At 37.1% G+C, this 22,041-nt stretch overlaps 1 protein-coding gene across 2 annotated transcripts; it reads left to right on the top strand.

The window, feature by feature from the left end:
* Positions 1-1,195: 1,195 nt before the first annotated feature.
* On the top strand, positions 1,196-21,615 carry LOC132311080 (glutamate--tRNA ligase, chloroplastic/mitochondrial). 2 transcript variants are annotated; one of them, XM_059808802.1, is made up of 13 exons: positions 1,196-1,730; positions 7,499-7,617; positions 8,634-8,755; positions 10,301-10,483; positions 16,471-16,589; positions 16,724-16,772; positions 16,919-17,020; positions 17,177-17,279; positions 17,425-17,488; positions 17,802-17,916; positions 18,565-18,665; positions 20,784-20,940; positions 21,061-21,615. In XM_059808802.1, the coding sequence occupies exons 1-13, from the start codon at positions 1,468-1,470 to the stop codon at positions 21,289-21,291; spliced, it is 1,728 nt and encodes a 575-aa protein (XP_059664785.1). In that variant the 5' UTR covers positions 1,196-1,467; the 3' UTR covers positions 21,292-21,615. The 2 variants fall into 2 exon arrangements, with proteins under 2 accessions (XP_059664785.1, XP_059664786.1); XM_059808803.1 differs by lacking the exon at positions 1,196-1,730 and adding an exon at positions 6,354-7,378.
* Positions 21,616-22,041: the final 426 nt, after the last annotated feature.

Raw genomic sequence — 22,041 nt, 5'->3', positions numbered from 1 at the left:
CCAATTGAATATCTGCTCTGAAATGCCTCTTGGCGTCATCAAGCATTGTACGCAAGACAGTTAGCGAATCCCCCCTATACACATAAAGTAAAAGTGATAAGATTTTTGTAGTTCCAAGTTTGCAATGTGTTCATTCTTTAGAAAGTTTGTCTAAGCTATGTATGAGTGCGCTGATGATGTTTTATTTGATATACAAAATAGGAGAACATTGTAGTACAAAAGGAAGTCTGGCATGTGAATGAAACTCATTCTGTGACCTGCAAACATGTTCTTAGCCACTTGAAGTTAATTTGACAAATTAGTAGATGAAGGATTCCAAAGGAGTTATAAGTCAAGATTTTGCTACGCTTGATGTCTTTGTCAATGAGGGGTCTATGGCAGTCATCAGTGACTTCCAGTACTAAATAGATATGTTTTAGAAAAGTAATATAACCCCATGGCTTCACCCCAAGAAAATGTTAACAAAATACTAAATTAATGAATCTAATAATACCACGAAGAATAATAAACCTCATGTGGAATTAACATCACTGAGAATATCATTATATGTGGTTATTGTAATCCATCCCTATAGCCGGGCAACATTACAGTTACAATGTAAAACATAAATTAGAAATTACTGTCACGAAAATGCATTGTATGCCATCAAAATGGATCCTTGAGAACAAAGAAACACATTTAATTTAGTGCATGATAAGTAGCATTTAATTTAGTGACCTGCAAGTGCGCTGATGATGTTTTAGGATGTTTATTTTTTACTTTTGTTTTCACTCATGGCATTGAACTATAAAAAAACAAAAAAAAAAAAAAAAAAAAAAAAAACAAGATTTTGGAAATAGATAATGTATGAAGTGGTTATAAAAGGGTAAGACAGTAATTTGGTCACTATCATTTCTTTTTTTTTTTTCTCTCCTCTATTTTATCCAAATAAGAATAACTATCATTTCTTTTCTTTTCTCTTTTATTTATCCAAAAATGAATAGAAATTAATATGATCATTTCTTTTATCTCCAAACTAATACTATTCCTTCTCTTTTTTTTTTTTTGTTTTATGTCCAAACTAATTGTACCCTTTCTTTTATTTTCTCCCCTGTTGGGATAGGAAGAAGAGGATGATGCGTTTGAGCAGCTGCTGCTGATGTAGACAACAACTTCATTTTGTTGCTGTTCCCCTCACAACTCAAAGACGTTTGTTTTCCTTTCTTCCCAATAAAAATGGGCTTCTCTTTTCTTTTCCTATAAATATAAATATAAATAAATAAAAATATAGTAATTGCTGAGACGGACGGACTTGGATTGCATTCTTATCGTGTTTCGCCTATTACGCCAACCATCCACCAAACAAACAATTCATAGTTTTTAGTTTTATCCATATTGCAGTTTTCATTCAATTCGATCAATGGACTAGTAGTTAGTAATTTCTTTTGCTCATCAATCAATCGGAGGAGGAGGAATATAAATACACATATGATGGCGACACTGGTTGGATTGGGAACAACAATTGGGGAGGTTGCTCCGCCCCTATTCCGCCGGAGTTATTTTCCTTACTGTAGGCGTAACAGTTACATCTGCATTTCCCGGTGGCCGCGAAGGACTTTCTCAGTCTCCGCATCATCATTGGAACCCATGAAGGTCGATGGAGAAGTTCGAGTTCGATTCGCCCCTTCACCTACTGGTAATCTCCATGTCGGAGGTGCCAGAACTGCTCTCTTCAATTACCTCTTCGCTAGGTTCGTTTCGTTTCGTTTCCTTTCCTTTTCGATTCATTCTACTTCGTATTTTTTTTAACAAAGCAAGCGGCAATAATTTTATTGATGGCAAAAGATTCAAATACAATCAAATTCAGTCAGTTCTATGACCCGAGAAGGGAAATTTGATTCCCAGATCCCATGCTCCTTGTATTGCATGGCTATTTGACTCAAATAATGAACACCTTGATTGCATTTCATTTTCTCCTCACCCAAGTAACTGAGTAACGAGTCCGAACCTGCAACAAAAGCTTTATATCTTCCCAAATCACTGCTACAATCAATTTCCTGAGGATTTGAAATAGTATCTCCTTCAAATATGGTATCATTCAACTCCAAATTTGTAGCCCACTTAATTGCATATCTGGCCGCTAAGAATTCAGCAGCAGATTGAGTGACTTGGAAAATAACATATAGCTGCCTTCAAAACCATTCCCGAATGATTTCTAATGATTGTTACCCCAGTAGCTTCCTTAGATGAGCTTTGATAGGACGCATTATTGTTTACTTTTAACACACCAATTGCTGGGGAACACCACATTACTTGAGTGTTACAGTGCATATCAGTAGTCTCGAGGACTGAGAGTAATAGAGGTCTTCAATTATTCCCAGCTGTGAATCACCATTGAGACCACTTCAAGTTCAGTCTGTGCTCTGCCTTCAAACATCATTAAGTTTCTGCTCTTCCATAAATGCCAACAAAGATACACGAACATACTTAGAACATCATCTTTGTCTTCCAAACAATTCCACTGGTCTAGCAACTCTTTAAACCACTGACTCCATGACTGCCCATGAACTTCATCCACTCTCAACCGAAGAAGAGAGAGTCTCCAAAATTTCATTGCCCAAGAACATTTAAAGAAAATGTGTTCAATTGATTCCATATCTAGATCACATCTCAAAATTTGGGATAAAATCATCCATCATTTTGCTCCTTGGACATTGCTGCTCAAAATGATGGATGATTTCTCAAAATTGACCTGTTGACCTGTAACTTGATTGTAAACTCTCAAAATGTGCTTCAGCTCCTCCAATTCCAATTGGTTAGCATTACAAAAAAATAATGAATCATCAGCAAACAACATGTGAGACACAATAGGAGCTTGCCTACTAATTCTGATTCCTGAAAATCGCTTAAGTTCCACTGCTTCATGAATTAATTTTGATAAACCTTCTGAGCAAAGCAAAAAGAGGTAAGGTGACAAAGAATTACCTTGTCTAATGCCACGCGAAGGATAAAAAAGATCTCCAGGATTACCATTTAACATAATGGAGCATGAGACAGTTCAAACACATTCCATAATAACTCTAACCAATCGTCTGTCAAAACCCCAATGGATCATAGCTTTTTCAAGAAATCCCCACTCCACTGTCATATGCTTTAGCCATATCCACTTTTACAGCTGAAAATTGATGTTTCCTACCTTTTCACCATTTAAGAAAATGCCTGATTTCATGTGTAAAGTGTACATTATCTGTACTTAGTCTATTGGGGACAAATGGACTTTGTTCCTCACTTATTAACACTGACAGTTTAGGTTTAAGCCTATTTGCTAAAACCTTAGTGAAAAGACTAAGAACCACATTACGTAGGCGATAGGATAGAAATCTTAGTGGGTGAATTTGTTTTTGGAATGAGAGTAATGCGTGTAGCATTCAAACTTTTCAACAGTTTCCGACTTTAAGAGTCATTGAATGCTTTGATGATGTCTCCTTTAAGCAAATTCCAATTCTTCTGATAGAACACGGGCTGAATCCATCTGGACCTGGTGCTTTCAATGGCCCCATCTCCATGAGAGTTGTGAACATTTCCATTTTTTATGCTTCCTTTAGAAGTCCTTCATTCATTTCTGGAGTGATTTGTTAGCTCCATGGACTCCAGAAGTTCCTGTCATCTACAGTTCCAACAGATGGGAAGAGAGATTTTTAAAGATTTCCACAATAACTCTGATTTCTTCTTCATTCTCACACCATTTCCCCTAATTCTCCAGACCGCTAATTTTATTTCTTCTTCTCCTCTTTATAGTTGTAGCATGGAAAAATCTTGTATTCTTATCTCCATGTTACCAATTCACCCTTGATTTCTGACGCCAGAACAATTCTTCCTACTTCCATTCATTATCTATTCCTTTTCAAGAGTTCTATATTCCTCAGCCTGGAAACTCCCTAAATCTTCACTGAACTTTTAAAAAAAAAATTCCAGTATGCTAATGTTTTTACTAGAATTCCAGCTTTTTGTCTTACTCCACTTCTTGAGGTCTATTTTACATTGCTTGGGCTTCTCTTTCAAAACAAATTGGTAAGTACCAGATTAGTCCATATTCCATGCTTCAGAAATAACCTTGTAAAATTGTTCATCTTGTGACCACCTTGCATAAAAAAGGTTTCCTTTTTTGTACAACACGATCAAGATCTATCATTAGCACATAATGATCAGATCCCATAACTTGAAGATGATGAATCACTGCATTTTGAAACTTCCATCTCCATTCGTTTGTAGCCAATACTTGGTCTAACCTCTATTTTATATGAACCACTCCATCACGTTTCTTACACCATGTATACGGGAACCCAATGCAACCAAGATCCACCAACCTGCAACCCTCTACCATATTTCTGAAATCTTTCATTCTCCAACCCATACGGCATTGTCCTCCCAACTTCTCATCTGAGTGAAGGATATCATTAAAATCTCCAAGAAGTACCCATTTATCTGTATGTTGTTTTTGCAAATTCTGTAGATACCTCCATAGTTCCTTTCGCATCTAGTCCTCAACACTGGCATATACACACACCTGTGACATACCATTCCTAATTGTACCCTTTTCCACCAACACGGCATGTGAGTTTGAAGTTAGTTTCATCCACAACCTCCATATCTACCTCTGAATTCCACATAACTGCCGAACCACCAGACAAACCAACTGAATCTCTACAAACCATGTTGTCAAAACGGAGTGTGTGACGAAGATCTTCAAGTTTGCTTTATTCTTTGTTTAGAGCAAAAACAACAAACTTGGGGAATGTTGGACGACCAACTTCTTCAATTGACGAATCGTCAGGAGTTTCCCCACACCCTGACAATTCCAACACAAAATCTTCATCTTTGAAGTTGGGGCCACTCAAGGCTGGCTTCCTCCTGAATATGCTGGAATTCTCCTCCCAATTCCATATATAGATTTATTTTCAGTATTTTTTTCATTACAACATACTCTCTTGCTGCGTTCCACTGATGTCTCCACTGCAACTTCCACCAAAGTACCTCCTCGTCGCTTCCACGTAGAAGAAACAATCTTGTTTTAAGAGCCTTTTGGTCGTCCCGGCTTCTGATTTATAAACCATATGGTTCCATTGCCCCCTTTCTTCGTCCGCAGCCTACCCTTACCCTTACCTTCAAGATGGGAATTTGGTTCAGCAGTATTAGATTTCATCTTGTTCCCTTTCCGCGAATTTTGATTATGAACTTCCACCCCATGTGACCCATCACCAACTATAATAAATGACTCAGCATTGGGCTGTAATATTGCATTAGTTTGGGCTTTATCAAAAAGCCCACTTGTGCTTCCCACCTCAACTATCAGCCCAAAATTTTGAATTCCATCTCCAACTGTTTGTTAGTTGTGTCTCCTAAAATTACTCCGTTGTCACTCCTATTCCAACGCTGTTGTCCATTCGTGAAATTCTCCAAAGGTTTGTAATGCTCCACCAAATTTGGGATAATGTCTACCCTCCCCTGAAATTCAGCATAATTAGAAATTTCAAAATTCAAATTAGTAGAGTCGTTGTCGCCGGCCACCAGAATTGGATCGGAAGGATTTGTCGTCGGCATTGTAGTACAAGTATCAGTTTGATTACCACCCCCACGTTGTTGCCATAGATGTCCCATTGAACCCTCTGATCGAAGCCAAGGCCATATTGGCACTCAGATCGTGACAAGGGGCCTCTCATACCAGACCTTGATTCGTGATCCACCATTCCACATTTAAAACAAATTGAAGGTAATCGTTCAAATATGAACGTAGCCCATACCTCCTTTTGATTGTGAAATAGTTTAATTCCTCTGTGAAATGGTTTCAATACATCCACAGAGACTTTGATACGAATGTCAAGCCTTGATCTCATCTTCCGTCAATTCAAAATGTTGAAATATATAAATATTTCTATATAATTGTGGAGCAAAATCATCCACCAATCATGGTGATCCGGTCAATTTCATTCCAACTATAAATATTTCTATATAACGGTGGAGCGAAATCCTCCACCAATCACAATGCCTCCTTTGACTATTATTGTACACCTTCCATATTTTCTTATCTTTATCGTGCCTATATATAGGCTCTTTGTACTCAAGCAAAATATATCTGAATAATAAAAATGTAGTCCTTAGTGGTTCTTTGTCCATGGATGTAGTCCTTAGTGCTGAACCATATATATGTCTGTGTTCTCCATCTTTCTCTCTTCCTTTTTCCTATTTGCATTTCATATTTCCGCTTACAAATTTAACATGGTATCAAAGCCTAGATGTTCTTGTAATCTCATCTAGAATTTGAGGGAGAGTATTGTTATTATTATTATAGAGGATATTCTCTATATCTTCACATTCCTTTCCCGGCGAGTTCCGGTTGGTTTTTCCGGCATAGTTCCGGTTCGTTTTTCGGATGGTTCAGCACCTCAGCATTCCCCGATGTTGTTCCGGCCCATTTCCCGGCTTAGTTCCGGTCATTTTCTGGCGTTGTTTCGGCAATTTCTCGGATTAGTTCCGGTCATTTCCCAGCTTAGTTCTGGCCATTTTCCCGACTTAGTTCCGGTCATTTTCCTGGCTTAGTTCTGGCTTTTCCTAGCGTTGTTCCGGCCTTTTCCCGGCTTAGTTCTGGCCAATTTCCCCGGCGAGTTCCACTTTATTTTCTCGGCAAGATCTGGTCATTTTCCCCAGCAAGATCTGGTCAATTTCCTGGCTTTGTTCCGGACATCTTCTCATCGTCTTTCGAGGTGTTTCTTTAGCAAGTTGGGCATTCATGATATTCATGCTCCAACTTGGGGGGAGTGTTGAAATATATAAATATTTCTAGATAATTGTGGAGCAAAATCCTCCACCAATCATTGTGATCCGATCAATTTCCTTTCAACTATAAATATTTCTATATATCGGTGGAGCAAAATCCTCCACCAATCACGGTGCCTCCTCTGACTATTGTACACCTTTCATATTTTCTTATCTTTACCATGCCTATATATAGGTTCTTTGTACTCAAGCAAAATATATCTGAATAATAAAAATGTAGCCCTTAGTGGCTCTTTGTCCATGGATGTAGGCCTTAGTGCCGAACCATGTATATGTCTGCGTTCTCCATCTTTCTTTCTTCCCTTTTCCTATTTGCATTTCTTATTTCCACATCCAAATTTAACACAAAATTCTTCAACTGATGGACTTATTCTTCCTCCATAAGACGATTCACTATGGAAATCTCTGTAATCTTAAAATATATTAAGAATAAATAAGAAAGAAATGAACAAAGCAAAAGAGAAATTGAGCGGAAATCGCTAAGGCAAAAGCTGCAAAAAAACCCTGAAAGTGTATGTTGAAACCCTCTAGTGATGAGACAGTAAGGGATGAAAATTATAATGAGGTACATGACTTCGCATTGTAGCTAAACCAAATATTTCAAATTATTCATACATTACTCATGTTAGAATTAAATCGTGTTTTTTTCCCCTTTTTTGTATTTCCTTATTCTCCTTCTTGTTAGGTCTAAAGGTGGAAAGTTTATTCTTCGAATTGAAGACACTGATTTAGAGAGATCCACAAAGGAATCTGAAGAGGCCTTGCTACAAGATCTTTCTTGGCTTGGTCTTCACTGGAATGAAGGTAATACCATTCTTTTCCACTTCGCCCAGATCATTGTTAGTTTTGTAATGTGTGATGTATGTGGTTAAAGTTTGAAATCTGAATCCATGCTTCAACTATCTATTATATTGTTGCTTAGGTAAATTTTATAAGGTTTTCTGGTAGTTTGTTCATTGTGCAGAATTGGATTTAATTTTGAAATTATAATTTGTGGAAAATGTTGTTATTTAATGGGCAGAACTGTAGTTACAAAATCTTGGTCATGAATCACATCCCATATCCATTGGTATATAAAACAACCATATCTTGGAAAACAATTTGGGGCCTCTTATCCAATTTAAAATTCCCTACTCCTTGATTTAAAAATGTCTTTGTTCCTGATTCATTATGAAATTTGCTTCAAGATCATTTGATTTTATCTACTCTGTATGTTTCAAATTCTTGTGGCATACTTCAGCTGGCAAGTTCGGCATCACTCCTTTACCTTGTTATTTGTGTATTTATTCGTTATATTTATGCATTAAAGTTGTCAAACTCCTCATTTACATTCAGCAAAATGCTTATCTCGTTTAGATTCGTTGTTTTGCTTGACGTTCTCACCCTTCTTCTTCAGTAAACCAGTAATCTTAGAGTGATCATACACAATCCATGGCCGCAAGGAAAAAAATTGAAGAGAAGCACATACTATGATTGTTCTTTTTAAATGCCAGTTGCTTTAAAATTTCGATTTTTTTTGCCAAATTTCCAGGAATCCCTTGTTTTCAGTTAAGTAAGTTCTCTAAGTTTAATAAATGATATGACCTTCAACTCCAATAGAAGTGAGTGGCAAATGGTGGTTGTGGTCTACTAAAGATGCCAGTTGGACAAAACAGTGAATCATATTTGGCGGCTCAAATATAATTTTGCTGATTCCTCCATTTGATTGTCTAATTATGTGCTTGTTTTCCATATTCCAGTTTAAGTGATTCCCTTCAATCATTGTAATGCATGAAATATCTAAGGAATTATATTGATGATGGAATGTGGTAAATATATAGGCCCTGGTGTTGGCGGAGACTATGGACCATATTGGCAATCTGAAAGAAATACTTTGTACAAGCAATATGTAGAGAAGCTTGTAGATGCTGGCCACGCTTATCGTTGCTTTTGTTCTAGTGAGGTAATTTTGTTTAATCTTCAAACTTCTTCTTTCGTGATATTTGTTCTCATAATTTGATGCTTTGAATGGAAAAATTGACATTCTAATGAGGTAATTGTCTTTGAACCTCAAAACTATTTTTCCCATGATGTTTGATCTCATAATTTAATTCTTTGAAAGAAAAGATTTGACATTTTAATGATGACAAATCAAACAAGACTTTGGATAATTTATTATATATGCACTTGTTTATTGCTGGAAATGGGATTTCTTGGCCATACTACATGGTGTGGGATGACACTTTGAACTCTCAGGTTCCAGATTCTTTTGTGAAATTTTCAAAGTCAAAATGCTTTATGTGGTAAATTATTTGAATTGGGAAGGCAAGGGTATGTACCCAAGCCCGTATTCTCTAAACAGCCTGCAATAATGAATTAAACTTCGCCTGGGATAGCACTCTCAACGTTGTCTCTTACCTTTACTTCCTTGGTTTTATGGTGGGCTTTCCACTATAGGGCACGACATGGTTTTTTTCAGGAATGCTAGATGTGATTTAAGTGAATTGATTTCTAGAGATTGCTTTGCTGCAGGGGTACTCAACCAATTTGTTTTTCGCTAAACCTTTCTTTGGGATATCAAAATTTAGGTTGAAAATGATTTTCAATTATGTTGCGTTTGGGATCACTGAATCGGTGCTGCCAAACACAGCTTTAAGGTTGTTTACAATCATGAGAGATTAAAATCTGAGAGCCAATCACTTTGGTGCTAGGAATTGAGAGTTTTTTTTATGGATATTGTATTTGCGAAGGAGAGTTGAACTTAATGGGCATCTTTCTCAATTCTCATTTATTATTCTTTGGCCCTCGAGCTATAATCTTGTAATTTATTCTTGGGATTCACTTGTCTTGCCTTTCACTATGGCTGGTCTCATTCATCACCTTATTATTTGCACGCTGCTTCACTCTTTTATATGGCGCATTTGTAAGTAGCAAAATAAGAGGATTTTTGACAATTTTGAACCCTCAGCTCAAACTGAAGTCCGTCATGTACTTATTTTTGTGGGTTTCTGCTAACAAAGGTAGTTGAGTGCCAGTATCTGTAGGTCCGACCTTTCCTCCAACCTACCCTCCCAATAAAAAAATAAGAAGGAAAAAGAAGGAATAAAAAAAAGATAAAGAAAGAAAAGGGAATTGAGTTGTCTTATTTTTGTTCAGATGTGTAAACTATGTCACGTTGCACTTGCACACATATAGAGGCACATGAGTTGCGAAAGTGCAAGCATGTTTCATCAACATGGAAGCATGGATGATTCTTCTGTGATGCATTTCTGAAACTCTGTACAATAAAGTAGTTAAAAAGATGATGTTGGCATATGGATTTTATAAACCTTGTAAGCTAGCATCTTTTGTTACAACATTGGCCTTTTCTTACTTCACTAGAATAATTTTCAGTAATTCTGCATAGTAATTCTCATTTACTATTATCTTTTTGATATTTTCTTTTTAGTTTCCTTTTGGTGGGTGGAGATGTTGTACTTATAGGAGGCTTTTATTATTACTTGTATAGGAATTAGAAAAAATGAAGGAGATTGCAAAGTTAAAGCAACTACCTCCTGTGTACAGTGGAAAGTGGGCCAATGCCACAGATGAAGAAGTACAAGAAGAGCTGGAGAAGGGAACACCATTTACATATAGATTCCGTGTGCCTAAGCAAGGGAGTCTGAAAATTGATGACCTCATCCGAGGCGAAGTAAGTTCTGTTTTTGAATTCATTTTGCTGCTGTAGACTTCGATGCTAGTTGCTTTCCAGTGATATTTGTTAGAATAGTTATATATTTATGTTGGGCCAAATATGTAATTACTTATAGTTGTCAGGGCCATTATGTAGATAGCCCATTCTTGTACTTGTATATAGCTTCATTTTGTTCTAGGGTTAAGATAATGTGAAGTGGCCACCACATATTCTTTTTCTTCTCTATTTCACATGGTATTAGAGCGGCTGATCCATCCATAGTCATTTCCGTGAGTTGTGGTCAAAGTGAATGGATGGTGGATCTGCAGAGGTGGTCATCCGTAAAGCTCCATCGTCATCCGCGAAGTTGCATTGTCGCGAACCAGCATCGCGAACCCATTCTTCACTGTCGCCGGAATTTTCATGGAGTTTTCATCATCTACCCTGTGTTGGTTGGTTTAAGTTGTGGTCGATCTTGTCGCCGTGTGTTGCGGTTGTGTCGCTGTGCCTTGCCTTTGTTTTTTGTTGGTCAGAGCTTTGCCGACAGTACGTGTCAGTGGTTGGAGTTTCGCCATCGCTGTCCGTGCCGTCATCACAGGTGTTTGCCGTCGGTGCTTCCGGTGAGTTTTTGAGGAAGACGGGATGTTTGGCTACGGGAGTGTGGTAACCCAAACCAGTTTTTTCTCAAACTGGTTTTGCAGTGACCCGGTTCAAATTCGATCAGGTTCGGAAACCATTTTTGGATCTGACCCATTTTCAGGTGCGACTCCTTTACGTGCTAATCTTCATCATCATCCGGGCCTTCTTCAGAATTCAGATTCTTTATCATCAAACCGAATTGGTTTATTGGTACTGTGCTGGAATTCAAAGATTATTGGTCTCTCAATTGCTGCTGCTTCATTATTTTTTTTCCATCCAAAGTTGATGTGGAGTGCTTGCTTTGAGTATTGGGCTGATTTGTTTTTGCTTCTTTGGATCCAGTTGTCTGCACTAGAGTTCTGAATCTTCTCTTGGTGCAGTAAGTTTCTTTTCTCTCTGGTTTGGAGATTGACTTGCTGAACTTTTTTTTTTGATAAGTAAGATTGACTTGCTGAACTTGAACAGTGTTGCTCCAATTTTGTTAAATTGGAGTCTTTGGACCGCATCTTATATGGTTCTTTAATTGTATCTTTACAAAAAATAAATAAAAAAAAAAATTCTAAATTTGGTTCTAGCTCCGAAACCGGGAGCTGAAGGATCAAAATATCAAAACCTCGCAGAGAGCTTCTAGCTCCGAAATCGGGAGCTGAAGGATCAAAATATCAGAACCTCTCAGAATGCTCTCTGTTTTTTTTTTTATTTTATTTTTTTATTTTAACAATGTCAGACTCTTCTGGCAGTGATAGTGTCACGATATCCCGAGCCAAGTTCGATGCCTTGGTCAACCAGGTACAACAAAACTCTATTGACAGTGTAGTTTCCTTTGCCCAGTTAGGTAATATTACATGTTTTTCGGACTTACAGTCCTCTTCTTCAACTTGGGTTCTTGATTCTGGGGCATCAACTCATCGTACAGGTATTGAATCTCTGTTTTCTCAATTACACAAATCCAATTCCACATTGTTACTTTGGCCGATGGTAGAACTTGTCCTATTATTGGTCAAGGTACAATTAGGCCAACCCCTTCTATTTCGTTACCTAATGTGCAACTGGTACCTTGGTTTCCTTTTAATTTATTATCTGTGAGTAAGATGACTCAAGCACTTAATTGTTCTATGACTTTTTATCCTTCATTTTGTGCCTTCAAGACCTCAAAATGAAGATGACAATCGGTGCTGGCATTGCGAAAAATGGTCTCTATTACTTGGATTGTGAGTCGTTTACTAGTGGTACGGCTCTCCATTCACGAGTCTCTGCCCACCAATGGCATTATCGGTAGGGTCATCCCTCATTGAGGTACCTGAAATCTGCACTACCTTTTCTTGAGTTTGTGTCTAATTTAGACTGTAAGTCGTGTCATTTAGGCAAGCATCATAGAGTATCTTTTCCTCCTCGTGTCGATAATTGTCGGTCTTCTCTTTTTGAATTGGTGCATACTGATATATGGGGTCCTGCTCATTATACCAGTCTCTTAGGTTTTTAATATTTTGTTACCTTTGTTGATGACTATTCTAGGATGACTTGGTTGTTTTTAATGAAAGATCATTCCGAACTTTTTTCTATATTTCAATTATTTTTTAAAGAAATTGAAGTCCAGTTTGGATGTGCTATATAGGCCTTACAATTTGATAATGCTATGGAATATGTCAAAGGTGTTATTTCAGAATTTTGCGACTCTCGTGGTATTTTGCACCAAACTTTTTGTTCTTATACTCAACAAAATGGCGTAGCAGAATGGAAAAATAGACATTTAATTGAAATAGCTCGAACTTTAATGATCCATATGCATTTTGGGGAGATGTTGTTTTAACTGATTGCTACTTAATTAATCGTATACCATCTTCTGTTCTTCACTGGAAATGTTCTTATTCTATTGTTTTTCCTACTCGTTCGTTATTTGCATTGACTCGTGTTTTTGGTTGTGTGCGCTTTGCTCATATATTACATCCTGGCACTGATAAATTGTCTCCTCGTGCCATTAAATGTGTCTTTATTGGTTACTCTCGAACTCAAAAGAGTTATAAATGTTGGGATCCTAGCACTCGTAGTGCTTTTGTGTGTATAAATGTCACATTTTTTTGAGGACACTCCTTACTTTTCTTCACGGGGTTCGTCTTTAGCTATTGATTTGTTGCTTTCGTTGCCTATTGTGCCTACTTTAACTAAGTCTGTCACAATGCAGCCACTTCAAGTGTATAATCGACGACCACAGGAAGCATCCCACCAATTGTCTACTTCTATTGAGGTTCCTCCTCCTGCTGATGATCTTTCTATTGCCTTGCGTAAGGCTACTTGCTTCTGTGTTACTGCACATCCCATTTCTACCTTTGTCTCCTATACTCATGTTTCACCCTCTTTATCTTGTTTTTAATCCAAATTGTCTGCTACTTTTGTTCCCACTTTTGTTCCCAAGACTTTGCAAGATGCTCTTTCTAATTCAGATTGGCGCAAAGCAATGATAGATGAAATGGATGCCTGTCATCGTAATGGGATATGGGATCTTGTTCCCTTACCTACTGATTCCAAACCATTTGGTTGTAAGTGGGTTTACACTGTCAAATACCTTCATGATGGGTCAATTGAGCGTTTAAAGGCTCGTCTTGTTGCAAAAGGGTACACCAGGCTTATGATGTTGATTATGATGAGACATTTTCCCCTGTTGCGAAGATTCCTTTTATACGAGTCCTTATTTTCATTGATGCAATCGTAGCTGGCCATTGTTTTAATTAGATGTGAAAAATGCCTTCTTAAATGGTGACTTAGCTGAAAAAGTTTATATGGAGCAACCACTTGGGTTTGTTGCTCAGGGAGAGCATCGTCATTCTGTTTGTCGCCTTAGGAAGACCCTGTACGGATTGAAACAATCTCTAAGGGCTTGGTTTGGAAAATTCTGTGAGGCAGCATTAGCATTTGGTCTTAGCAGAGATCATTCGATTTTTCACCAGCACACTAAAGTTGGTTTCATTTATCTTGTTGTGTGTGTAAATGATATTGTGATCACAGGTAATGATTCTGAAGGCATTGCTAAGTTGAAGTTGTTTCTGCAAAATCGGTTTCAAACTATAGAGTTAGATGAACTCACATATTTCTTGGGTATTGAAGTTGCTAGATCCAAGGAAGGTATAAAGTTTATCTCAGAAGAAATATGTGTTGGACTTATTAGAAGAAACAGGGATGTTAGGTAGTTGTCTGGTTAATGCTCCTATGGATCCAAATACAAAACTCTTGTCTGATGAGAGTGATCTATTTAATGACCCTGGCAGACATCGATGCCTTGTTGGGAAATTAATTTATCTCACTATCACTCGGCCTGATATTTCATATGCAGTGACTGTCGTAAGTCAGTTCATGCAAGCTCCTAGGATGCCACATTGGAATGCTGTTCTTCGGATTATCCGATACCTTAAACAAGATCCAAGATTTGGGTTGTTGTATAAATCAAATGGACATCTCAGGGTGGAAGGTTTTACAGATGTCGACTGGGCTGGTTGTTCCTTAGATAGGAGATCTACTACAGGCTACTGCATATTTGTAGGAGGGAATCTTGTTACATAGAGAAGTAAAAAGCAAACGGTGGTAGCACTGTCTAGTGCTGAAGCGGAGTATAGGGCCATGACTCATACCTCTAGTGAGTTGACATGGCTACAACATTTTCTTGAGGAACTTGGGATGATTGTCAAAACTCTCATTTCGTTGTTCTGTGATAACCAAGCAGCTATTCATATTGCATCCAATCCCGTGTTTCATGAAATGACCAGACATATTGAAGTTGATTGACATTTCATTTGAGAAAAAATATTAAGCGGGAACATTTGTAATTCATTTTTGAAATCTGAATATCAACTAGGGGATATGTTTACCAAAGCTCTTGGTCATAATCGGTTAAAAACTATTTACTCCAAGTTGGGATTATATGATATATAGTCTCCAGCTTGAGGGGGAGTGTTAGAATAGTTATATATTTATGTTGGGCCAAATATGTAATTAGTTGTTAGGGCTATTATGCAGATAGCCCATTCTTGTACTTGTATATAGCTTCATTTTGTTCTAGGGTTAGATGATGTGAAGTGGCCACCGCATATTCTTTTTCTTCTCTATTTCACAATATTTGCTGAAAAACTTCTTGTTTCGCAATTGTTGGGCTGATATATTTCCTAGACTTGACAATGATAAAAAGGAAAAAGATTGAACTTCACTCTTTTCTTTCCTCTTTTTTTTTGAAAAAAAAAAATTCAAATTTGCAACACCTAAGATTAACCTCCAAAAGATAATGCAAGATCAAGATTTTGAGTTTTTCTCTTTCTTTTTATTTTTTGGTCGACAGCAGAGGGGGATTTTACAAATAGACCCAAGAATGTTTCTTTTGTTCTTTTCCCCCAAATAATCAGTCTGTTCTGTTTGTTTGACAATATTTTTAGTGGATCTGGCTTCTATTCTAGCTCAGTTTAATCTGTTAGAAACCAGTGAAAACTAGAGAATACCCATTCCTTTGACATAGCTAACACATTTTGCTTGTAGTCCTAAAGCTAGATATCTTGATTTTTTTTGTTGGGTGGTTGGGTGGGGTGGGGGTTAGGGAAGGCAAAATACTCCACCACTTTGGGTTCCCCTCCCGTTTAGAATAGTTATGGGGGTGGTTAAATAGTTTTGGGGCGGGGATGGGGGTTAGGATTGAAAACTGCATGGTTATGGGGCGGGGATGGGGAAAGGTCACCCACTCGCCCGTTTATAATGATAAATTACAATTTTGTCCTTGTACTTTATTTTATATACAATAATATTAGGTATATATTAAGCAAATCCTAATTTATTCTATTCCAATCACTAAATATCCTTTTGTATTATTCTTATTGAACTTCTATGTATTATTTTGATGTTCCTACAATAATTAAGTCTTGAGTTCCTGAGAAGTTCAATCTTGTTTTTATTTACCATAGTTGAAAATTTGTTTCATTATTTACTTTCGTTAGATTTGTAATACAATTATGAAAGTGCTCTACAAAACCCATCCCCTCCCCCACCCCGTTTAATAAACGGTTTTGGACGGGGATGGGGTTAGCTATGCTATATGGGGATGACGTTCCCTGCTCCTTGCCATCCCTAGTTTTTAAGAATAAAGTTCAATACATGTGTTGCTCATAGACAATCTTTGAGCAAAATGGGTGACCTCTATTGAGGAAATAATGGATAGATGCAGGTAGTTCTATAAATTTAATTTTCATTTCAACTGGTTCAGAAGTGAGGTCACTAACTGCAAAGGTGAATTAGGCATGCTTTGGTGTGACAGTTGTTTACATGGATTAACATCTCATCAAATGATTCTTAATTTGTATAGATTGTTAATTCTGCTTGATAATGTCATGAAGGTTAGCTGGAACTTGGACACGCTCGGAGATTTTGTGATTATGAGAAGTAATGGACAACCTGTTTATAATTTTTGTGTCACAGTTGATGATGCTACCATGGGTATTTCACATGTTATAAGGTAAAGTTTGTTCTTTCTACCATTTGTTGTGATCAGCTTTTGCTAGTCCAAGTGTTTCACTATTTTGCTACCAATCTCTTTACATTGTTCCTTCATCATACTCGCTCATTATTTTTCTCAAAACTTTTTTTCAGAGCAGAAGAGCATTTGCCAAATACTTTAAGGCAAGCCTTAATATATAAGGTAGGTTTAGCTTGGCGATTTGTTTCTTGTACACCCCCTCTCCCCCCCCCAAAAAAAAAAAAACCCACCACACATACACACAAATCCTCCTCCCCTCTTTGTGTGGGTTAGATGGCTTGTGTAATTTATATATTACTTTGTCACAGGCTCTCAGATTTCAGATGCCTCAATTTGCACATGTTTCTTTAATTCTTGCTCCTGATAGGAGCAAACTATCGAAAAGGCATGGTGCAACTTCAGTGGGTCAGGTATTAACAATTTTTAATCTTTTGGTGCTTACATTGGTAAAGTGAAGTTCCCTATACTTGATGGCATTACGCCACTCTCCCCTCCCACCGATGCTCAAGATCTTTCTTGTCAAGTACATAAGACCTAGATCATTAACTTCGATTATCATCTAACAGTTCAGGGAGATGGGTTATCTACCTCAGGCAATGGTAAACTACCTAGCACTGTTGGGTTGGGGCGATGGTACTGAAAATGAATTTTTCACCCTCAACCAGCTTGGTTAGTCAATTCTCCTTTGGTTATATCTTTCTCATAGAACTTGTTAATCTGCATAAGCTGATGGATAGAAGTCAAAATGTCATTGGAACTGATTTTAACCTTTTCTTGTTTTGCTTTTCCTTGTATATTTTCATGCGGTTTACAGTTGAAAAATTTTCAATTGGTCGTGTCAACAAGAGTGGAGCAATTTTTGATGTTACTAAGCTAAGGTGATTATGGCCTTCCAACTACTTTATGCCCTGACCCTTTGCCTCTGTTGCCTTTGGCAAGTGTTCCCTGATTTTATTGCTTTCTGGGGCACCTGTAGCTAGACAAAGTGTTCTGCAGTGCATGACACATTATTTGCTGGCATGTTTAGATGTGCTTGTGAATCTTATCTGATGCTTCATTACTTTCAGTTCTGATTTCGTTGATTTACTCAGGATTATGGGCATTGACAATCATGATTTAGGTTGCTTACAGTATACATGTTTGTTGGACTGCTGACGCTAGTTCCCTAATGCTTTTCTCTTACATATAAAGGTGGATGAACGGTCAGCATTTAAGATCTCTTCCATCCGAAGAGTTGACCAAACTTATTGGTGAACGCTGGAAGAGCACTGGCATCCTCACAGAATCAGAGGGGCAATTTGTAGAAGTAAGAATTCTTTCCTCCACATTCATTTGATTTGTCTTGTGATTTTGTTTCCCGAACAGAAGTTAGTTTTCTGTGCCAGTTACTTGATGGTTATATATCTTCAGCATTCGAGTATTAAAGTTGCTTTTGCTTAGTTTAAGAGCGGACTTTCACAAAGTTTTTGCTATCCAGGAATGGAAAATTTACCAGATAGTGCTTGTATCCAAAGAACTAATATAACCAATTATCATGCTGGTGAATATCCATACAATTTGTTTGGCGGCACCAAATCGGTGCTTTGGGTTTGGGATAGGAGAAAATTTGGTACAAAATTTGAACCAAATTTAGACCAATTCCAAATCCAAGGCACCGATTCGGTGCTACCAAACATAACAGTAGTGTTTTTGTTATGGGTCTACATGGACCTCGCCTAAATACAAAAAAATTGTGGCAAGTGATAAATAAACCATAAGTGGGTCTATTGTTGATTATCATTGAGAGTTGCTACTTAATCTATGGAAAAAGTGAAAAACTGTGCCAAACATGACCTCCATTTTGGTTCTTAATTTCCCTAATATACATACATTTATGATTTGCAATATCATGTAACCATGAAAGAAGATGCATGTATTTATACTCACTGGGCATTTTTTTTTTTTTAATTAAAAGGAGGCCATTGGGCTCCTCAAGGATGGGATTGACTTGATAACGGATTCAGACAAAGTACTTTCAAACTTGCTGTCTTATCCTTTGTACACTACTTTAGCAAGGTATTCCTGAACTTCTTTGTGCTAAAATTTATAGTTGCATGAGGCTCTCTGGCATCTTTTATGGGCTGTGGATTTCTTTCTTAATACCATATTTGAATATGCAGCCATATTAGTGTCAGATATTTTGTGGACTATGCTATTCAATATATGTAAGAGGCCAGCATGTACCTTTCCTGGTTGGAAGAGACCAGAAGGTGCCAGTTCCTAGTTGATTCCCTTCCACCTTTTATATCTATCATTAGAAGTAGGGTGTACAATCTTGAGATCTTGCCAGACTTAACGCTAAATGATGCTTCTTTTTGTAACTTTTTTTGAATTCAGCACAAGAATGTGAAAAGCTACCTTACCGAAAAAAGAATGTTCAAAGCTGCCATTTCTTCCAAGTGGAAATGATTTTCTTAAATTTGAATGACATAATCTAATTAAAACAAAGAAGAGATCAAGCAAACAACAAACGCTACAGGGATTTTGTTTCAGGAATTTGAAGTTTAAGTTAATGGCGCTTTGAAACGAATGGTGAAATGAACTGTCTTAAAAGTTAAAACACAAGATTCTTTTTTGATTTTGGACAAAGTCAAACTTTATGCGCAGCTTTCACTATGAAGATAACATAGAACATAACGAGCCCAGACAAAGTAGAATGCCACATTCTGCTCATACTCCAACACAGTAAACCAGCATAGCATTGACACAAGTGTTTTGTAAAAGAACTTGACATGTTGAAAAATGAGTAAAGCAATAGAAAACTGCTCATTATTTATTGGTGAGATTGAAGAAAAAGGAAAATATATCTTCATACTGATCAGAGCCAGACAATACCAAGGGCCACCACCGTTGGTGCCCTTGATCATCTGTTTTAACATTTCTGATAAATTTTATTTTTAGAAACTTTACAAACCCTGCATCATTGATAATTCTCATGTGTCTTTGGAGCAATGTGGCTTCACAAGATCCAGATCCTACTCAGGCGTCCATCAGTTTGGACCTATAAATCATCAGTCTAACCTGTTAATTTCACCTTGAAGGTTACTGAGTAAATAAGATTCTCCTAGGCCAACTCGGGAAACCAGCATAATACCAACTCAAACATTTTTGTAAAATCAACCTAAGATTTGATAGTCACTGTGGACGGGCAGCTGCCTCCCCTGACATTTTTTTTTTTTTTTTTCTTTTGATTTCATACATGTATTTTCTTATAATAGCACAAAATGCCATATGTATTTTTGTCGAAATATCACAAAATGCCCCCCTCAGTTTTGTTATTAGCCTTTGTATATATATGTGTATATACAAGCCAAGGGTTGTGCCCCTCCTGACCCAAATCCTGGCTTCACCCCCGACTTTGGATGCCTTTACCATTCGTGCAATATCTTTTGATAAAGAAATTTTATGTTGGTCACTTATACAATGGGCATCTTTACCTTCCAAAAAATGGTATATACCATATCACTCTCTATATCTTAGGGTGAAAATGAAAAATCTCTACCTGTAGGGATCAGAACCTAGAAGCCCCGAAAACCTGTCCTACCTGGATACTGCCTAAACACTGTGTTTAGTTACCTAAGAAGTTTTAGATGGTGCCCTACATGCCCTTGATAGTTTGTTCTTCATAATTTCGAAAAATAAGCTTCAAATTTTTTAAGAAACCCTGCATTATTTGTGGTTTTCATGTATTTTTGGAGCAACATAACTTCACAAATCCATATCTCATTTGAACCTCTGTCATTCTGGATTTATGGAATTATCAGTGTTTTGTGGTTGATCACTTGTCACTACTTTAATACTGAGAACTACCAAAATTCTGTTCACTACTACTCATATTTGACCCTGCCGTTCGAAATTACAACTTCTGCTTTTGTGGCCTCATCATATGGGCTATTGCATGGTGGTATTGCTAGTATTTGCTGATCAATCAAGAGGACAAAGATTCTGTATTTTATTTCATGTTAACTGGTGCAATCTTATTATATAGGTCAATTTTGAAGGTATATGTTCTTCTATTCATCAGGGTAGCACGAGCCATGAGCAAAAAATATGGAACAAGATTTGATTAAAATGATACATTTCTTTTTATTAGTAGAAAATATGGCGGTGATATAACTTGTGTGCTATCTGCAGTCCTGAAGCTAAACCCATCTTAGAAGATCGGTTTTCTGAAGTTGCAGCCAGCTTGTTAACTGCCTATGATAGTGGTGAGCTCATTGGAGCTCTAACAGAAGGCCATGCTGGTTGGCAGAAATGGGTGAAGAACCTTGGAAAATCACTTAAGCGCAAGGTTGGTTGTAACTAGATATAGATTGATTATTGATTATAAAAATCTGATATTTTTTATCCTATTCTCCTGCTGTACTAGTCAATGCAACTGAAAATTTACCCATTTCGTTGCTCATGGCAGGGAAAATCTCTATTCATGCCCCTTCGGGTGTTGCTCACAGGAAAGCTCCATGGCCCAGATATGGGTGCTAGTGTACTTTTGCTCCATAGAGCTGGAACCTGTGGTGTTGTAGCTCCTCAAGACAGTTTTGTGAGTTTAGATGGAAGGTTCAAAATACTGAGAGAAGTTGATTGGGAATCATTTAAGAAAGATAAACCTGCATTGGAATCTGCTGCCGCTGTATCTCACTGAAAATTTCCAGCGCTGTCTGATTATCGTAGAAGATGCCTCTTGTTTCTTCTCCAGAATCTTTTGATAATTTTGAATCCTTCAGAATAATATGACCATGGGTATGTCAGGAAGGATTATACACTTTAAGCAAGATCCAACTAGTGTTGTTCGTGATCGTGATGATGGGAACTTGTCACAAGTTTTGTATGTAGTACAACTTAGTGGTTTGACAAGAATGGTTTTTGTTGAAATTTTCACATCTGATAAATGTTAGGATTGAATGAACTATAACATGTCTGTGTTTATGACAAAATCAATTAGTAGTTTTTGATTTTAGTGGGCAAATTTGGTAGCATGATAACAGTTTTGAGGATTTTCCTTATTTTGTAGAATAAGATGGGTGAATTGAGTTGCACACAACTGCATCTGCTATTTCTTAATACAACAATAATATTTGAATACCAGATGAAGCTTTAAGGTATATATAAAAGTGTTGTTTCTTTATATGCATTAAATAACAGTAATTACACAGTTTTACAACAGAAAATAACATATTTAAAGCACTTAACCGAAAAAAAGAAGAGAAAAAACAGAACATATTTAAAGACTACAAGGATTAAGATAACGGTTATTAGAGAGACGAACATAGTTTACAGATTAAGGTGTTAGTTTAAAATTCCAATTCTACCATTGGAAGACGCAATTTTGTAATAAAATACAATATATATATATAAAGACAGAAACATAATTATAAATTCGGCAAGTTTAATA

The sequence above is a fragment of the Cornus florida genome, unplaced genomic scaffold, assembly GCF_030987335.1.
Source record: "Cornus florida cultivar Cherokee Brave unplaced genomic scaffold, ASM3098733v1 CherokeeBrave_3.0.0_Hap2_Chr06, whole genome shotgun sequence".
NCBI lineage: Eukaryota > Viridiplantae > Streptophyta > Magnoliopsida > Cornales > Cornaceae > Cornus > Cornus florida.
The sequence above is the reverse complement of the archived record's forward strand: the minus strand, read 5'-3'. Positions and strand labels throughout refer to the sequence as shown.

Bases quoted from the DNA above. Each gene is read 5' to 3' on its own strand.
- LOC132311080 (XM_059808802.1), top strand. From the start codon at position 1,468: ATGATGGCGACACTGGTTGGATTGGGAACAACAATTGGGGAGGTTGCT. The intron at 7,618-8,633 runs GTAATACCATTC...GTAAATATATAG, and splicing joins TGGTCTTCACTGGAATGAAG to GCCCTGGTGTTGGCGGAGAC. The intron at 8,756-10,300 runs GTAATTTTGTTT...TTACTTGTATAG, and splicing joins GTTGCTTTTGTTCTAGTGAG to GAATTAGAAAAAATGAAGGA.